Source organism: Dryas octopetala, chromosome 6, assembly GCF_963921425.1.
Source record: "Dryas octopetala chromosome 6, drDryOcto1.1, whole genome shotgun sequence".
NCBI classification, from domain to species: Eukaryota; Viridiplantae; Streptophyta; class Magnoliopsida; order Rosales; family Rosaceae; genus Dryas; species Dryas octopetala.
Window position 1 is genome coordinate 10,914,190 of NC_141371.1, and position 20,114 is coordinate 10,934,303.

General features: G+C 36.5%; 1 protein-coding gene across 2 annotated transcripts; it reads left to right on the plus strand.

The window, feature by feature from the left end:
- Positions 1–12,566: 12,566 nt before the first annotated feature.
- Positions 12,567–15,065, plus strand: LOC147282322 (rho GTPase-activating gacO-like protein). Of its 2 annotated transcripts, XR_015122950.1 has the most exons (3): positions 12,567–12,913; positions 13,827–14,364; positions 14,956–15,065. XR_015122950.1 is itself a non-coding variant. In XM_086248566.1 (2 exons), the coding sequence occupies exon 2, from the start codon at positions 13,873–13,875 to the stop codon at positions 14,284–14,286; it is 414 nt and encodes a 137-aa protein (XP_086104692.1). In that variant the 5' UTR covers positions 12,567–12,913; positions 13,827–13,872; the 3' UTR covers positions 14,287–14,559. The 2 variants fall into 2 exon arrangements, 1 of the variants encoding a protein (XP_086104692.1); XM_086248566.1 differs by lacking the exon at positions 14,956–15,065 and having other exon boundaries at positions 13,827–14,559.
- The last annotated feature ends 5,049 nt before the right edge of the window (positions 15,066–20,114 follow it).

The window sequence follows — 20,114 nt, forward strand, 5'->3', positions numbered from 1 at the left end:
GCATTAATACCGAAAATACCGAAACCGTCCCGTTCCGTCTCGTTCCGTCCCGATCAATCCCGTCCCGAAATTTTGTTCCTTCATCCCGTCCCGTTCCCATCCCGTCCCGTTCTTAAATGGGACGGGAACGGTTCTGATGTTTGAAAACCATCTCGTCGCGTACCGTCCCGAATTAATTATATTTTATTTATTATTATTTTTATTTTTATTTTTTTCTCTTTCTAACCATTTAATTATTATTTAAAATTTTAAAACTCTCTGTCTGTCTCTCTCTCTCTCTCTCTCTCTCCCCAACCCCACCCGTGACTTTTTCTTTCCTTCTCTCTTCCTTTTTCTTTTTTCTCCCTTCCTTCTCCCTTCCTTCTCTCTCCAGCCCGTGCCTTCACTTCTCTCTTCCTTCTTCTTCTTTCTTCTTCTTTCTCCCTTCCTTCTCTCTCCAGCCCGTGCCTTCACTTTCTTTTCTTCTCTTCATTTCTCTTCCTTCTCACTTCCTCCATCTCTCTCTCGCGACTAGCACCTGTCCAGCCACCTTAAACTCGAGCCACCAAACCATTTCCAGGCCGTGCGCGACCCAGCCCAGTCACCCACCTCGCCGTCCGGCCACTTTCCCAGCCACCCAGCCACCTATTTTTCTTCTTTTCTTCTTTTTATTTGGGATCGGGTTGGTACCGAACCCGTACCGAATTGGTTTGGTCCGGGACGAGACGGTACCAGAGCTCCAAAACGCCCACCCCCGTCCCGTACCGATCCCGAATCCAAAGCATGAGATGGGAACGGGATGAGGTTAGTCCCGTCCCCTCCCGTCCCGTGCCCACCCCTAAGAAATAGTAACCGAAAAATTGCCAAAAAATTTCAAAATTTTTTTTTAAAAATTCCCCAAACCCTCCAACAGCTATATTCTCAAACGGGTCTATATATATCATACAATACTCATAGTTTTTCATCACAAATTACAACCTTTGTTTACCAAATTTGCACAAATTTATTTTTTCTTTGTCATGGCTCCTAGAGGAAATGCTTGGGTGGTAGTTGAAGATGAAGCCCTAGTGATGGCATACCTAGAGAGGTCTCCCGACGGTTGTCTTGGTGCCCAAAATAGAGCCGCCGTGCTTTGAGAACAAATTTATCAAATTTTCAAGCGTAACATAGGGGGTGAAACCATTAGTAAGGTTGGCGGTGTTAAAACACGATTCAAAGATATTGCGCGTGATTGCAACAAATTTTATGCTTGCTTATTGAAGGCCGAGCGAATGCGCGCAAGCGGTGTAAATGATGCCAATGTGGTAAGTTTTTATGCATTTATATATTTGTATAATTATTTTTTGTTTTATCAAATTATCAAGCATATTTATATATTTGTATGATTATTATATGTTATGTTTATAAATGAAACATATTTATATAATGGTATTACTATTTTTTGTTTTGTTTATGTATCAAACATATTTATATATATTTGTATGATTATTTTTTGTTTTGTTTATAAATGTAGCATATTTATATAATGATATTATTATATTTTATTTTGTTTATCTATCAAGCATATTTATATATTTGTATGATTATGGATTTTGTTTTGTTTATAAATGTAGCAAATTTGCTATTTGTTTAAGTCATGTTTGCATTTCCACAAGCAAATTTATATATTTTTATTTTTATTTTATTATTGTAGTTTACGCAAGCACTTGAAGGCTTTCGAAACAAAACTGGATTCAAGTTTCCATGGTGCACATTTGGGAACAAATAAAGGAAAGTATAAAGTACGTTGCGGTTCATGCTCCTGTTTGGTTTAGTGATTCAGAGACCCCCGCCACCGACGATGCTGACACTCTCGCCGATGATGATCCCGAGAAGGCCGATCCAGTCATACCACTTGGTGAGGACGAAAACTCACCACCATTCAAACCAATAGGTTCATCGCGGCCAAGGCCACCAGGGAGAAACCATGCAAAACGGGCCAAGGCAGCCGAGCCAGTCCAAACTCATATGGTTGAGGCAGTAGATCATTATAATGAAAATTCAAAGATTTTCATACAAACGAGACTTGACAGGGAGCGTGCAAGGAGTGAAAGAGACGCCGCAAAGGAAGCAAGAGAAAGGGTGAGGATTGAGAAGCAGCTAGAATGGAAAGAACAAAATATTATGGGCCAAGACCTCTCCAAAATGAATGATGGGCAACGAATGTATTGACAGCAAAAGATGGCTGAAGTCATTGCAAAGAAGCAAATGCGTGCTAACCACAGTTCGGAGTGCACTCCATCTGGATACTATCCGGATCTTTCCAACCTCAATCATTCAAACCAGGGGTACCCGCCTAATAATTAGAATGAGACCTTGCTCTTTAATTGGGTTTTTTATTTTGAATGTTAATCTCGTTTTAAATTATGTTAGCTCTTTAATTGTATCCTTTAATTTGAATGTCAATCTTGTTTTAAGTCATAGTTTGCTATTTATTTAAGTCATGTTTGCATTTCCACCCAACATTGGATTCTCACTTATTGTGGTACAACTCCTATAAATGCATGCATGCTCTACATTAGATAAGACTGATGCATGCTATCATTACTGTAGATGAAAACGACTCAATCAAAGTGCATGAAATGACTACACCATCATAAAGCAAATGAATGTGGACTATTCATTCCTTATCTCAAATGCATGTGGTTTTAATATAAATACCACTATATTTACTATGTTACATTCAATCTTATTTCAGGATCATTTCACATTCCATAAACACTAAAATAAATCCTTTGTATGTGTATTCATCCTCATCCTTGTCTTTGGACTCTGATGCTGAATAGGATAGGGAAGAGGATGGAAGAGAGATGATGGGTCAGTTGATTGTGTCAATGGGTCATACCGTCGTCGCCGATACTCCAAGGCATGGAGGTACTTCTTCAAGTCGTCAGTACACACACCGGAATCGAGAAGCCTCCCATAAATCAAAGTGCATGAAATGACTACACCATCATAAAGCAAATGAATGTGGAGCATTCATTCCTTATCTCAAATGCATGTGGTTTCAATATAAATACCACTATATTTACCATGTTACATTCAATCTTATTTCAGGATCATTTCTCATTCCATAAACACTAAAATGAATCCTTTGTATGTGTATTCATCCTCCTCCTTGTCCTTGGACTCTGATGCTGAATAGGATAAGGAAGAGGATAGAAAAGAGATGGTGGGTCAGTTGATTGTGTCAATAGGTCATACCGTCGTCGCCGGTACACCAAGGCATGGAGGTACTTCTTCAAGTCGTCAGTACACACACCGGAATCGAGAAGCCTCCCACGAACGTCTCATGAACAACTACTGCATCCCCTCTCCAATCGAGGACACCGTAACTTTCCGCAGGCGATATTTTTACCGTATGCACCAACCGCTATTCAATAAAATTCTCGAAGCGGTTTGCCTTCAGGATGAGTATTTCCGTCCAATAGTTGACACCATCGGTAAAGTGGGTTGCACACCTCCCCAAAAGGTGACTACGGCACTGCGGGTGATGGCATATGACATTCCATATGATTTGGTCTCAGAGTCAATGACCATTAGCTAAACCACTATACGACAATCATTCTTGAAGTTCATGAGAGCCATCACTGACGTCTTCGGACCAGAGTATCTCAGGAGGCCTACCTCGACCGATTTGAGAAAGCTTTTGCGAAAGGGGAGCCGTAGAGGATTTCCAAGTATGATTGGTAGCTTGGATTGCAGGCATTGGGTATGGCAAAATTGCCCAATGGCCGAATAAGCTGTTTACTGGGGGCATTATCGTGTCCCAACAGTTATCCTTTAAGTCGTTGCCGGGTATGACATATGGATATGGCATGCAAATTTTGGTATACCTGGGTCGAATAATGATATCAATGTGCTGGACTGTTCGCATCTCTTTGATGATGGGTGAAATTCACTGTGAATGGGATAGACTACACCATTCCATACTTTCTTGCAGATGGGATCTACCCTCAATGGTCAACTCTTAACATTACATTGCACAGTCCCGTTCTTCCCCACCATAAGTTGCCGCTCGACAGAAGGGATACAAGAAGGATGTGGAGAGGGCGTTCGGAATTTTAAAAGCCCGATGACATATTATAAAACGACATGCTCGTTATTGACATCCGATTGAGCTTGGGTATATTATGAAGGCGTGCATAATATTGCACAATATGATCGTGGAGGATGAACGCCCTGAGGATGACTGTAGGGATGACCCAATAGACCTAGAAGCGAGCACTAGAAGAGCAGAAGCTGAATACGAAGGTGTAGAACCATGTCCGACCGGTGCTGCTCTATCATCATTACCTGAGATGAATATTCGTAAGAATTTGCTTAGGGACCAAAATGTCAATGAATCTCTAAAAACCAATTTGATTGAGCACATCTGGATCCGAGAGGGGAACCCACCACTTGCCCCAACCTATTGAATCATCGTGTTGTTTTTGTTTTTAGTCATCGTGTTGTTCTTGTTTTTTCTTAAAATCATCGTGTTGTTCTTGTTTTTTATGGTTGTTGAAGTCCTGATGTTGTAAGATTATGTTGTCTAATTTATAAAATTTTCTTATTTTAAATATATTCAATATTGACCTTATTTTAAAGATCTCATTAAAATAAAACCAATAGAATAATTTTTATTATACTTTAAATTATAAATTATAAATTAAATATCACTTAATCATATTAGTCATATTTTAAATATGTATAAAACACTATGACCCAAAATGGGTCACAGCACCATTGCAATGAGAATTGGGTCACAGCACTATTTGTAACCCAAAATGGGTTTTGGGTCACAAAAAATGGGTTTACCATAGTGGAAGGCCTTACCATCCACACAAAAGCAGGTGATTTCAGCATAACATGGAAGAGTTGAGGTCAGCTCTGGCCTTATGGAAGAAAAGCGCAAACAGGCTGAGGTCCTTATTTATGTAATTTCATAAATTAAAATGTAATTTCATATTCTATTATAATTTAAATTGACCAATAAAGACATATTAATTAATAAATAAAAAATTTCTTTTCAGCTAAACCCATCCTCCATCCCCACAAGCAGCAATGGCCTAGCCCACGCTACCTTCTCTTAGCCCGTCAATGGACGATGTTTTTCTTTTCACTCTTTCCTGTATTGAACCTTTAAGTATGATAGATTATAGTATTGCAAATAAATTAATACACCAAGATTATATGGCTTTCAGGTTATATGGCTTTCAGTTTAGCAAATAGATTATATGGCTTTCAGGTTTCTGATTCCTTCACAAGATTAATACAAAGAAAAAGAGGGTGGAGCGATCTGCAGATCGTAGAGTCATGATGTTTGACTGCTTTTTTATAAAAAGACAAAGAAAAAAAAGGAAGTAGGAAGGAGGAGGAGGTATTTTATTTATTTAATGAAAATACCTTAATGTTGGGTAATGGTGGTGATGGTGTTGGGTGGTGGTGGTGGTGGTAGCCTGTTAGGTGTGTTTGTTGGGTATAGAGAGTAGAAATAGGTTGGGTATAGTGTTAAGTTTTAATAAGGATATTTTTGAAAAGTTGTTGGGTGTAGTAATAAATTTTTATAATTTTAATTTTGGAATTGGGTGTAAAGAGTGTGGTAAAAATATAAATAAAATAAGAATTAATGGGTCATTTAATTAGAAGTCCAAAATGAGAAAGAAAGTTAGGCCAAATCTCAGTCGGTCCAAAACTTAAGTAGAAACTCAAATTGTTCATCGAGCACTCAATGAAACACCATTAAGCATTTGTCAGATGCACGAAGGTGCATCTGCAAGCTAAAACATGCATTTACAACCTAAAACATGTAATCTAAAAACTAAAAACATGCATCTGCAACCTAAAAAAGGCATCTGCAAACTACCGAGCTCTCGAAAAGCTATCGAGTGCTAAAATATGTCATCTGCAAACTAAAAAGATGTCATCTGCAAACTAAAAAGATGCATCTGCAGCCTAAAAAAGGCATCTACAAGCTATCGACCTCTCGAAAAGCTACCGAGTGCTCGGTAATGCATTTTTCCGTCTCCGCCTGCACGCACATGAACAAATTGGGTGAGAACTTAATTTTTTAATTGGTAGGGTTTGTAGTTAAAAATTTTTAAAAAACTGGGTTTATAAATAATTTATTATAAATTAATTGGTTCTAAATAGCGGCACTCATCCTACTATAGGAGAGAAAAACTTGAGTGAGATGGTTATACCACGTCATCATTATGCTGACGTGGTGAGTCCAACCATTCATGAAAAATTATGATGTATTCAAACCTGAGTGGGGAGTGGGATTTGGATGAGATGTGGTATAAACATCCTAGACTTGGCAAACAAGTCGTGTTTTGCGGGTTCGGGTCAAATCCAACACAACCCGTTAGTGTTGACGGGTGTACCCGACACGATCCGAAAAAATAACGGGTATACATGACCCAACCCGTTATAAATAATTTAAATAATAAAAAAAACTACCATTCCCCCTCTCCTTGATCTAGCCTTTCCCCCTCCAACAATCCCCTCTCCCCCCTCTGGTGATCCCCCTCGCCCTTAGCGATCCCTCCCCCCTCCTGCCCCCCCCCAACAATTCGCTCTGCAGCCTTTTTCCCTCTCCCAACCCAACCCCTACCCCCTCAAGTGGTGCGCCCCTATCCCCTCCCACAACCACCCATGCATGCCCAGGCAAAAAGAGCTACAGAGAACATAGAGAGAGAAAGCTAGAGATAGCACATATAGGAAATTAGAGATGGAGAGAGAAAGAGAGAGAGAGACAAAGATAAAGGAGGTGCCTGTAAAGTGTGAATGAAATGAGGTTTGGTCTGATCATGTTTGGTTAGGGACTTAGGGTTTCTTAATATATGAAACGGGTAACTTGTGAATTGACACGACCCAACCCGTTATTTTAATGGGTCACTAATGAGTGACATTGATATGAACCTAACCCAATAACCTCGAATCCGAACTTGTAAATTTACGTGTCTTTTCGTGTCGTGTGTGTTTTTTTCCAGGTTTAGACCATCCCTTCAAAGTTTTTCTATGCAGACGATTTCAAATGACCTCTATGCTCAAAAAAGCTTTCCACCCAAAAGCACAACGTTGCCAATTAAGAAGCCTTTTACAAAAAAAAAAAAAAAAAACATAAAGTAAAAGAAACAATGAGGTATTCCAAAATCAGCGCATGCCAAAGAATAAAATCATATTTTCATTTGATATTTTCGTATTTCCACATGAAAAAAGGACTTGTACGTTTGTTATTGAGACTTAACACTCTGTATTGAAAACATGGAAAAAAATTTCCTTGCACTTGAGATTGTGTGCAAGAGTGATGCGTTTATGAAAATAAAGTCATACTAAAGACACCAACTATTATCAAAAAAATTTATGACATAACCATTTTGTTAATGCACAAAATTCGTCAAGCTATCAATGACAATCATCAAACCAGCAAACGACAATCACACAAACAACACAAGGATGTATAATGGTTCACTCAACCTAATTGGATCCGGGCTACGTCCACAATCAAAGATTTCTGAGAGATTACATAAGAGCCATAGAGGAAGCATTGTGAGCTTTTCCCCTACTAAAGAGGTGGAGGACCTTATTTATAATAGATGATGTTGATGCAAAATTCCGTAAGAGAGATGCAACAACTTAGAGGTGGTGACTTGGCTGATCCAAAGCCTTGCTGGATGATGATGTGAGATCTTTCTGTAAGGGAAACAAGATCAAAGGAGATGGACCGGTGTGGTACCAGCCAAACACGCTCCGATGATGAAGTCAGTGATGGTGTTTGATGGTAGGTGAGGAAGAACAAAGGATGAACTTGGGAGAATAGGAAGAACAAGGCAAATGTTCTGGGTTTATTCTCAGCAAGTTGGGTATGCTTTTGGGTGAGTGGGAATTTTTTGTAAGTGTTTGTCTGGTGAGGAGTTGATAGCTAGATTGGATTTTTTTGCACATATGAGTTGGTATATATAGGCAAAGGAGATTGTGATGAGTAAGTTACCTGCATGTGACTGGCTGGTTGAGAAAGATCCACGAGTTCGGTCGTGAACAGTGGCATGCACAGCTACCCACCTCCTTTGCATTCAATGCTACATTGAATGCAAGTATGGAAGATCCAGGTGAACTCCCTCAGTAGTCATGAATGTAGGCTGGATTGTCTCTTTTGTCAGAAGACCTTTGTCAGGTGCCTTTAAGTGTGGCGGTTCATCCCAACGTGATCTTCCTGGGAATGGCGGCGGAGAGCCGAGCCGACCCGAACACATGTTCTTATGCGTATACATGAAGCCCATGTGTGATCGGATCAGACATGGGATTTCCAGACCGAGCCGGTCCAGTAGATAGGGGTCCCTCCGAGCCCTAACTGGCCGACGCCAGAACTCGAAAGGAGATTATTTCTGTGCCGAGCCAAGCCGAACCGGAATGACCGTGGAAAGATGGACACTCAATCCCTTGGAAGATCATCGGTTCGGCTCGGACTGGGCATGGAGGACTCGGCATGGAGACCCGATCTGAGCTGGCGGAGGAAGTGCTGAGCAGTGATGATGTGGAGGTCAAAGTCTGACCACTGAGAAGTCAAACATTGAAGTCAGGTCTGACCAGCCACGTGTCCAGCCCTGATTGGCTGTTGGATCGGTGTGGGTTTATCCACAAACAGATGACAAGACCCTCACCTTTACAATTACCTTTCATTGGCAATAACAAAACCAAGGCCTAATTATGGCATAAATAGTAAATAAGGTATACAATCTAAGGCTCAATATTAGCTAGAGCACAACATGACTCAAAACGGGTATCTACACATTCCTCCCAACAATTTTTTTGTTACCATCCCTTATTAGAATTACATAATGAAATGCTTTTTATATAATAGTTCTTCTAAGAAAAGCATCTAGTAACTATCATGTGCTTTTTTAAAAAGCAATTAAATGTTTTTTTTTTACCTCAAAAGTTATATACATATATATATATATACACACACACACATATATACATGCCTTTTTTATTGAGGGATTCCTTATTTAAAAGTAAATAAGAAATCTCTTGTGGGACTCACTACACATTGTATATATTTTAGAATTGTACTTTCAAAAAATATTCTTTTGTGATTAGAAACCTCGTTAGCATTACTAAAAACACTCCAAGCATACCTCTTTTTAAAGAAAAATGGAACAATTTTTACTCCTTGGTGAAGCATCGTAATCCTTAAACCCCTATTTCTTGTCAAAATCAGGGTGTTTGTGTTGATACAAAAGAAAGAAATCCATTGTCAACAATTATTTATGTTTATAGACTTTTTTTCTACATTTTTTCTATTTTTCTATCAAATACTCCTCAAAAGGTAACTCCTCGTAATGATAAAAGAGTTATTTTTGGTAGAAGTTAGGTTGCCAATTTTTAACACAACTTGAATTAATTACAATTTTAATGAGTTAATGCAACCTACTTACACGAATAATAAACCGATTATATTTGTTTCAACTTTCAACAAGCCAACTCGGGTGCGAATGTTCGCACATAGCTCCAAGCGCTCGGTGACCATTGCCGAGCGCTCAGTAGTGTATAATGTTTTTGTGTCGAGCGCTCAGATTTTGGGTTTACTTCACCCAAAATCTTAGAGTTAAATTCCAACATAATGCCTCTATAAATTACATCTTAGGATGGTATAGGGTGAACCCATCGGCCTATACCTTAAAAAATGGGCGGAGAAAGTAGCGTTGTGTGCTGCAAGAAACGATCGCTTATTTTAAAAAAATTTCACCAAGCTCTTAGTGGCATTACTGAGCGCTTGATATCAAGTACAACAGTGAACTTTTGTACTTGAACGACTTCTTTAATTTTAAATGTAAATTACTCAAATAATAGGACAAACCTATTTATTGGTATTGCTAAGCTTTTTCTTTTTCCATTTCTTCATTTGATGTTGTACATATCCTTGTAAAATCAAAAAGTTAGTTTTCTTTAACTTGGTTTTATTAGAGTGCAGATTGATTGAATGGAGTTTTAGTTCTTGGAAACTTATAAAAAAGATAAAGAAGTTTCGTTTTTTTGAGTTTCCTACGACCTACTAATCTAAACATGACACCATTAAAAATAGGGTAATGTTGGGTGAATCAGATTTTGGTATCATTTTGTGTATTATCTCTCTAATAGAGGTGAGACCCACCAATACAAATAGGTCTCACCTCTATTAGAAGAGAAATTATTATGTGTAATCGATATACCGTTACGTGGTGTAACTAATCTAACGTATCATAATATGAGTAAATGTTATTAATATCATATCATACTAATATAAATATATCGTCTAACAGTGTCGGCTCAAGCATAAGGCAAGCAAGGCATATGCCTAGGGCCTCATGTTGAGGGAGGCCTCATATTGAAAGTATTTGACACACTATTAAAAAAAACTTTAAATATTTATAATTAGTCAGTTAGGCCTCATAATTCAGAAAGGAGCTTTCTACTTTTTTGTTATTGGTAATAATTATGTCTAGTAGGAAATTTGAATCTGTATATGAAAAACTAAAAAAAAAAAAAAAAAGCCTTATAATTTAAGATTGTTTTAAAAAAATATTTTTAAATAATATATTTAGAAGGCCTCTGTGTAATTTCGCCTTAAGCCTCACTTTTTATTGAGCCGCCACTGCCGTTTAATAATACCCTTAAACGTTGAATTGATTACATCGCGTAGCAGTGTATCGGATACACCTAATAATTTTTCTTATTAGAGATGGTACCAAAATGTGGTACACTTAAAATTATTGTTAAAAATAAGGTCAGATTAATGTCAACTAAACTTAGGACGATTAGATTGGAGTAAACTATTCAAAACCCTCTAATTAGAGCTTAGTTATTTCAAAACCTCCACCCTTATTAAAACTAATTCAAAACCCCCTATTAGTCACTTAAATTCTCCCAAAACCCCTTGGTCAACTAATATCCACCTATGTTTGACCCACATTTTTTTAAATATTCCTATTATAACCTTGTTATTCAAAATCAGTTTTTTTTTTTTAATTTCTCTCATCCTCACGCTCTTTCTCTCTCTCTCTCTCTCTCTCTCTCTCTCTCTCTCTCTCTCTCTCTCTCATTCCCGCACCTTTTCTGTTCTCTCTCCTCCATGCGCGGCTATCGCCGGCGCGTGTGGCGTCGTCTGGAAACGGTTGCCGGCAAGACCACCATCATCAGCTTCGTCTTTCTCTCCTCTTCCTCCTTCTGTTATCACTTGCCCCGAATCAAGCCCAAACAGCCCAGATCGCCGCGACTACAATCGGTGGTGCTCGCTGGCAATCTGCCTTTTTCAGCGGAGTTGGAATGCCGGACCACCCAAGTCTTCTTCCTCTCGACGTCCTGAGCACGATGGTGTGCTCGGATTCTCCATCCGATCAGCCACGGCGGCAGATCGAAGCCACAAAGGCCGCGGCTTCTCCGCCGGCGATCTGCCTTTTCCGGCAGCCATTTCCAACAAGTCAAGTACCTATCTTCTTCACCTCGTTGTGCTCTTCAATTATATGTATTTGGATGGGTCCAATTGTTGAAGAAACAAGAAAACTCAAATCAAACCTCACGACCACTGCGGCTGCTCGCCGCGAGTGGTGGCGATTAAAACCTTATTTTATTAGTGCGTGAAAATTCAGTTTCTTGGATAGAGAACTTTAAGCCTACATTTATTGATTAAACAGTTTCAGTTCGTGAAACATGAGTTTTAAATGAAATTATGGTTCTGAAATATGATCAATCAAATTTGTAGGTAGAAACAGATTGAGGCAGTGGCGACTGTCATGTACTCATCGTGCATGAGGTGATCGGACGACGTTGTATTGTTGGCTACTTCTCTCATCTCAATGGCTTGTTGTATTGTTGTTTTTTTTTATAAGGTTGCTGTGTTCTTTTTAGTGAAACAGAATTCAGTAAAGGTGTAACTGTTTTAGTGAAGTGTAATTGTTTTAGTAAAGGTGTAATTGTTTTTTAATTAAGGTGTAATTGCATTTTAGTTAAGGTGTAATTGTTTCATCACTTAATTCAGTTTCAGTAAGTGAATTCATAACTGAATTCTTGAAATTCAGTTTCAGTGTAATGAAATTCAATTTCAGTGTTTGATTTTAGTTTAGCGAAATATTGAGTTTTAGCAAAAACTTCAATTCCAGAAAAAAAAAAAAAAAAAAAAAACAGTTTTACCAAAATTCAGTTACAGTGATGTCAGCGTGCGTCAGCACGTGTCAGCATGCGTCAGCGCGCGTCAGAAGGGTAATTTAAGATTATAAGTTATTGGGGGTTTTGAAAGAGTTTCTAGATGGGTGGGGGTTTAGGCAAATTTTTTTGGTGATTAGGGAGTTTAAAATTAAGCACTAATTAGATTGTCACTTAGCATGAGTGTTTATTTTTTTATTTTAAGAATATAAGTATCAGTGCCAGATATAAAACTGTTCATTATTTCAACCACATACGAAAAAAAAAAAAACAGTTCATTATTTAATAGTTAACACATATTTGCACTTTTGCTAATTTCCCATATGACCCTTTTGCAGAGGAGGAAAATTAAAACTTTTACCACTTTCTTACCAAATTTCGTCTCTTCGCTTCCTCTATTCAAGTTATTTCTCTCTGCCTCCTCTCTTTAGCTAAGCTCTCAAAAGCTTAGTATTGCTTTTGATTAATCTCTTCAAGCCTCAATCTTTGTGCTAACGTTTCTCTTTAATCACATCATTTTCTGATCTGGGTCTTCATTACTTCTCATTCAGATCATAGTTTCCAATTTTGTTTTTAGCCTCTGCTACTGCACTGTTGGAAAAACTAGTAATAGAAACAAACCCATTTGGTTCTTTTGGTTTTTGTTAGTTTCTTGATTGGTCTAATCAGATTATGAGAAATGGGTTTTGTGAATAAGATGCAGAAAGTGAATAGTTGTTGCTTTGAGGTCAGCTCCATTCTTCTTTGCTTCTCTCTCTTCTCTATGTCGCATATCTACTTTGTAATGCTTTGGTTTTCTCATATTAATGCTTTGTTTTCTTTTGTTGAAATAAATGGTTGGAAGAAGAAAAGGAATTTACTTTTGTCAATCATTTTATCAATTATGGATTTCTCATTGTTTGGGACCTGAAAAATCAAAGTAGTCTACTTGGGTTGGGCTAGTTCATCATAATCTGAAAACAGCATATATCGTAAGGTTCAAATTTTTCTTGCAGATTTTTAGCAGCCAAACTTGTGATTATTGATTTAGATTGTTGAAAGTGAAGCCAGAATGGTTTGTCATTGGTCTTTGATTGCAAAATGGGTTGGTCTTTCTTGTTTGTCTGCAGATTTTAATTATACATTTTCCAGGCTGAATATTGTTTACAAAGGGTATCTCTGGTTTGTGATACACTGCTACTGATATTATACTTTCTTTGTTTCGTTTTTGTCATTAGAATCTTCTGGCATGATTAAGATGCATTTTTGTTTTGAACATTAAAAACTTTAGAGCTGAAGGATGGAACCTGCATTTTCCTTTTTTCTCAATTGAATTTCTCATAAACCAAAGAGAATGTAAGTAATTAAAGATTTGTTGGTTTGCATGATCAAATTTAACTTTTTGTTTTTGTTTGTAGTTCTTGTTGCTCTTAGTAGGGTTTAAGATATGCCCGTTTACTTAGTTTTATCTCAAAACCAATGTCATAATTAATTTCATCGTTTGCCTGATATGGATTTGCTTCAATAGTTCAATCCTCTTCTGCTTGTGGATATGCCTTATATTGGTTTTCTGTCCTATAAACTTTGCAGGTTGCATATGTTCATTCAGTTACTCAAATGTAATTTTTGCTTATGAAACATTTTTTTTTTTTTTTTTGCAGAAATTTCTTTAGTTGCTTGAAATTTTCTTCACAAGGTTTTTGTACTATGGGTAGAGGTAGAGGAAAAGGGAAGAAACAAAACGTTATTGCCGCTCGTGAAGAACTTGGAAGTGGTGAAGAGGAAAAGATTCCAGCAAACAGGAGAAGAGGAAGGCCACAAAAACCATTGAAGGACGATATTGGAGAAGGAGAAGAAGCTCAGAAGACAGAAGATGGTGAGGATGCAAAAAGTCATATTTCTAGCAAAGACATGAAAAACCAATCTGGCATGGAGAATGGAAGGAAAAGGAAGAAGTCTGCTCAGGTCAAAGAAAATATCATTTCAATCAAAGAGGATACCAGCATTGAAACTAAATCAAGCCTTGATGATTCAACAAAGTCTGTTGGATTCCGACAAAATGGGAGCAGGCGGAAAAACAAGCCTCGCCGGGCTGCTGAAGCTGGTGTTGAGTGCAAATGAGTTCAGTTTAGCCATTGTGATGGTTGCACACCTTCTTTTCCATCAGTGGATAAATCAAAAGCATGTAGAAAAGCTTTGGTGGTTCACCTCTCATTCCTTATATTGCCTTTGTTATATGTTTTATGTTTTTTATAATTCCTGAGTTCCTTCTTTTGCAAATGGATGATTTTGGTTGTGAGGTTTTGGAAAAATATATTTGCTTGTATCATGCTATTTGTTCTATTATTAGCCAGATACATGTTTTCCCTTAGCTCTAAAAAATTTCTCTGACAACCTTCATTTTACTTCAACTTAGATGAAATGCCTTATTTTCTTTCCTTTTATTCATTTTTTCATTCCTGAAAAGGGATATAGACTTGGGTATATGAGTGGTCTTTCACATTATCCAAAATCCAGCAGTAGTTTGCACTAGTGCTTTGATGCAGGCAGCTCAAGGAATGAAACTGAAGACTTATAGATGGAAATAGACCTGTATACCTGAAGTGTTGAATAAAGATATGACCCTTGTAATGGATAACAAGTCTTGAATGGTTTTTGTTGGGCAATATTCCTTGACATGTGGACTAAAGAAATGGCCCCTGTAATGGAGTGCCATGGCATAATCTTTAACTCTTTAACACAAATTGGATTAGATCGGACACTGATAACTTCTTATGAACATGTGAACAGATGCCTTTGGTGTTGGGAGTTCTTGCAGTTGATAACTGAGGATACTCAACAAAAAAAAAAATCAGGTAAGTTGTGAGGGTTGCATATTCTATTTTTAGTTTAGAATTCTAACTCGACGTAATTATGTTGCCAATGCTAGAGTCATAGAAGGCATTTGCATGGTGGAATGGTTAAAATATATTATTTGATGCATACGATGCTATGGTCATTCCTACTAGAATATATATATGCTTTTCCTTTCCATTAATGGCAGCAAACAATTGAAGGTTGGTTAGACAATTAGCATTTAGTTTTTGTTTTCTTCAGCCATGCTTATGGTTCTTAATTTTGTTTGTGTGTGTGTGCGTGTGTGTTTTACTTTGTTTTAATACACTGACAAATAAAGAAAAGCAACATCTACAAAATAGAATTTTGTGCATACCCTTTTTGGTGTCTGTTCAATGAATAGAATGGTTGAGGTGCCCGAGTGAGATTTATAAAGTTGATGAATACTTTGTACATGCAAGAAGAACCTAAACATGATATCATTCATGTGCATATTGTTTGGTGATCCAAATAAAGCTGAAGCTTAGGTAACAAGTTGGCTTCGATCAGTTTGGCTTTGGTTAAGTGTGTTCAGGATCCTATGTTTTGTTCACTTTAGGTTTGATTTTACACAAGTCAAGCTTAGGAGTTGTGCCTCCTATCTGCATGATATACAGTGTGTAGGAATTTATAGTCAACACCAAGTGTTTGGATGAAAGTTTGGCATTGTTGTACTCCTCTTTGTATGTTTAAAAGCGCCAATGTGTGTGCCATATAGCTTGCAGATCAGAGTATAGGGAGAAATAATGAGTTTCACTTTTGACAGCTTGTCCGTATGTTTGTGTCTTCTTCCACTCCATTTTATAAATCAGGGGATGTATATTTCTTCATTTATAGACTCAAAAATTTGTGACCCAAAAAAGTGGGGCCTTAGAAGCTGTCTGGAATTTAGCGTGAAGTTGTGTTTCTACATTTTTCCATACTTGATATCATGTTGAATTTGATCATCAAGAATCAATAGTAATTGTGTCGGTTTATAACTCTAGTGGTAGAACACTTTATCCTCGCACTCAGGGCAAGAGTTCGACTCTCATACTCCAAAGAAAAAAAAAACAAATACTCCAAGAGATGGGTTGGACATGCATCCTTTCTCACACATGCAGTATTCAGTGCCTAATATAAAGTGTGGGATCCAATCAACAGTAGGTTTTACATTCTTAGTTATAACATGTACAAAAATCTACCACAACATATAGCCTTTTTAGTCGAGTATATTGGGATATATGTACAAGTAAAAGAGTGATGGATTCATAATATTTTTGGCTCGTTAGGGGTTAGGGAAGGATGTGTGAGCAAATACCAAACTATTAGTGTCAAATTATGTTGCTAATACTCTAATATCGGACCAGTGTTGTAGAATAACCCGTACGCAGTTAAGTAAACAATGGTCTGCTCTATTTTCGGTACAGCTGTCAACGCCAGTGCCGTTCAAAACTTCAATTGATTCTTTCTTTGCGTTTTTTTTTTTAACCCCAAAAATTCACCTGTTTAATATTTTTTAGCTAAAGAATATAAATTGTTTTTTCCCAAGCATTTATAAACTTCCTTCATGCCTTCAGCCAAGTCACAATAGTGTGTATTGAACTATACAATGTTGCTAGTTGCTTTTGCAAGGTGGTAATGTGGTATGGTGACCCATATGGTCTCTGGTCAAATTGTTCCATCTCTAGAAAGTAGTGTAATGGTCTTTGAATACAATACATGTGTCATTTTAGATTAGCTTTATTCTTGTTTGTGAAACATTGGGTTTTATTATCAATAATGTTAGAAATACCACATTTTGGTATCACATTATATACAGATACCAACTCTACGTGGTAACAGAGGTGGTACTGCCTTACTATAAAAATGGAACCCAGAACATCACCCATAAACCTAACTTAGTTAAGTAGCATGAGGTAAATGAGGTGAAGGTAGAGATTCTGAACTTAAACCTTAATTAAGAACAAAAAAAGATTCTACAAAATAAGTGGGTAACAAACTAACAATTGATGGTTGTTATCGTGCGGAAATCGGTTGATGACTCTATATATCTTTACAGGCTCACACACCACACATACTAATATTCTCTCAATTTAGTCACCTGTGCATGCTGAAAATGAGTACAGGGTTGTTTACATAAAGACATTAAAATTAATGTGTGAAGTTCTTTTTTTATATACCAATTAAACGAATGATTTCTTACTTAACTGATATGCCGTTAGAATGTTAGATTAAAAATGATTTTAATACAGCCATTTTTTTTTTAACATGTATGTGACTTTTTTGCTCATTTCGTAATCTGTACATGAGGAGAAAACTTTGCATGCAACAAGTATATATATCCATACTCTAACAATATAACAATATTTTTTTGCATACTAATTATGTAACTATTAATTGTAAGAGAAATTGTCCATACTCTCATTACATGCACGTTTTTCTCGTTTGAGATTTAAGAGTGACCCCAAATGTAAATGTGCTGGGCTCATTCAATAATTCCTAGTGGCTTTTAGCTGGAGACATTAACTAAAGTCAGGTAACCAAATAAAAACTTTTCTGACTCTTCTTGAACCCAATTGGGTTATGGTATTCCTTGGTCTAATCTGAAGTCCAAGCAAGTTGGTGTTTATGGTATTCCCTGGTCTTTATTGTTTCTCACTGACCTTTGGTTTTGTTGGAAGTGGAGGTGTAGATGTGTTTTCTGATTTTCTCTGATAATTTTGAGTTTCCTGCCTCTCCCCACTCTGTCCTGTAATAAGGTTGAGTCTCCTGCTCCAAAAAAACTAGGTAACCAAATAAGTTTCTGACTGAATTTAAAATGTTGTCTGCTTACAATTAAGGAGCATGAGATCTTTTTCGTTCAGGAGTTGATGCTGGGGTACCATCTGATCAACTCTGTATTTTCTGGGATACAAGAAGAAAAAGTTGAGCTGTGGACTTCAAGTTCTGGTTTTTTACTAATGTAGTGTGTAGAAACATATGCAAAGCTTTTAAGGGAATATTCATGCACAAATTAGTATAAGATTTTAAAACTTATTCCTGATTAAATCAGTTCCATAGTATAGCTACTAGCCAGAATAATAATAATAATATTATTATTATTATTACAGCTTCTAATCAGAATAAGCAAGGCAAGCATTATTAATTGCAGCATTCTTTAAATTAATGCTATAAGAATTAAACCATTTCCAGCATTTTATCCTAGTTATTATGGAATTTCCATATTGCTATATATCAACAACCATTTCCCCCATTATTTATACAATCCAAACACATTATAATGAAACTTTTATTTTTTGTTTATAGCACTCAAATATATCATAGAAGTGTTTTACAGCACTTAAAAAATGCCATAAAATAATTTCTTGTGGTGTTTCAGAAATGTTTTTAAAAGTTTTTATGCTAAAGACACTTAATATCATTTCTATAAGAAAGAAAACCGATTCACGAGAGAGTTATTTCATGGGGCATGCTCTATGGAGAATCATCAAACAATGAGGTGAGACATATAAGATGCTTTTTGTAATATATTTTTTACCCAAAGATTGGGCATGGCTCATTTAGGATGATAATGATAAAGTATTTTTGTCCCCAAGTTTTACCACATAATCTAAATATAGCAAGAGAAAGAGAAAAGACAGCTATAACAACTAGTAACTAACCCCTTTATAATGCCCTAATGAGGAAGCAATGCTTCTACAGTTTGTAGTATATAATTATATATAGTATGGATTGATACTTTACTGCCCAACTGCTGTTAACATATTAGGCCTAAGGTCCATTGCCTTCAAGGACCAGTCACCTGCCACACCATTAAAAATTAATTACTCACCATTAAGGCATAAACCAAATAATCATTCTAGCTTCTTTCTATGTTTATTTTTTGTCATCTTTCTTGCTGTTAGGTGAAAGACAGCAGCTGGCTCATACCAGAATGTGAAAAAGTCTAAAGCTGACAATCTCTATGCCAAAACTTCAAGGGGGTCTTTCTTTTTCTTTTTTTTCCAATAATGCTAGTGTATTAGTGAATTTAGTGTACCGTTTTTTGTTCTAGCCTTCCTATCTAGCCTTGTGGTTAAAAGTACTTGCACCACTGAGACACAAGGTCTTGGGTTCGAATTTTGGTATCTGAAAAGTAGAGTGTACCAATGTAAATTAATTAAATTTAGAGTGAATTTGAATGTAAATAAATGAAATATTGTTAATCTAATAACTACTTTTTTTAAAAGGATTTTTTAATGAAAAGTAGGCTGGTTTGTAAAGGGATAATAATAATAATGGGTATAAACAATGGATTCAGATCCTTTAGTTGTTTGTTTTCTGTTTGATTTTGCTTAACTTTTAATCTTAGTTATAATTTTATAAATTCAAGAATATATGAATAAACAAAATAAATTTGTAACACTTTTGGTGTCTATTGAGTCACATGTATGAATTTATAAATTTTAAATTTATAATATATAACTAGGATTAAAATAAGTGGAAGTTGTACAACATAATGGAAAGGCCAAATGACACTTTTGGTTCCTATATTTTCGTAAAATTTTCAGTTTGGTCATATTCTTTTAATTTTTGCAATTTTAGTTTTGTACTTTTAATACGATAGCAATTAAGTCCAAATCTTAATCTTGTTTAAATTGATGATGAAAATTTCGACGTGCATTGCATTGCAATAGAGTGATATTTTAGATATCTTATTCCACCTAGATGCTTATATAAGCTCATTTCAGACATCATGTACTTTCAATACGATAACAATTAAGTCTAAATCGTTAACCTCATTTAAATTGATGATGAAAATTTCAACGTACATTGCAAGTAAGTGACATTTCAGATATCTTACTTCACCTGGATGCTTAAATAAGCCCATATATGCCCTTATAAGCAATCAGTAAAGAAAAATAAGAAGTTTTAACGTCAAACTAAATATGTTAAATGACGAGTAGAGACTTTAATATGCATCTAGGTGGACTAAAATATTTGAAATGACACTCATGTGTGAAGCACGTGCTTCCACGTCGAAATATTTCGTCAACAATTTAAAATTTAAACAATGTTAACTATTTAGACTTAATTGCTGTCATATCAAAAAT

What these genes read in the sequence shown, in the direction of transcription:
- LOC147282322 (XM_086248566.1), top strand. Translation starts at nt 13,873, where the DNA reads ATGGGTAGAGGTAGAGGAAAAGGGAAGAAACAAAACGTTATTGCCGCT.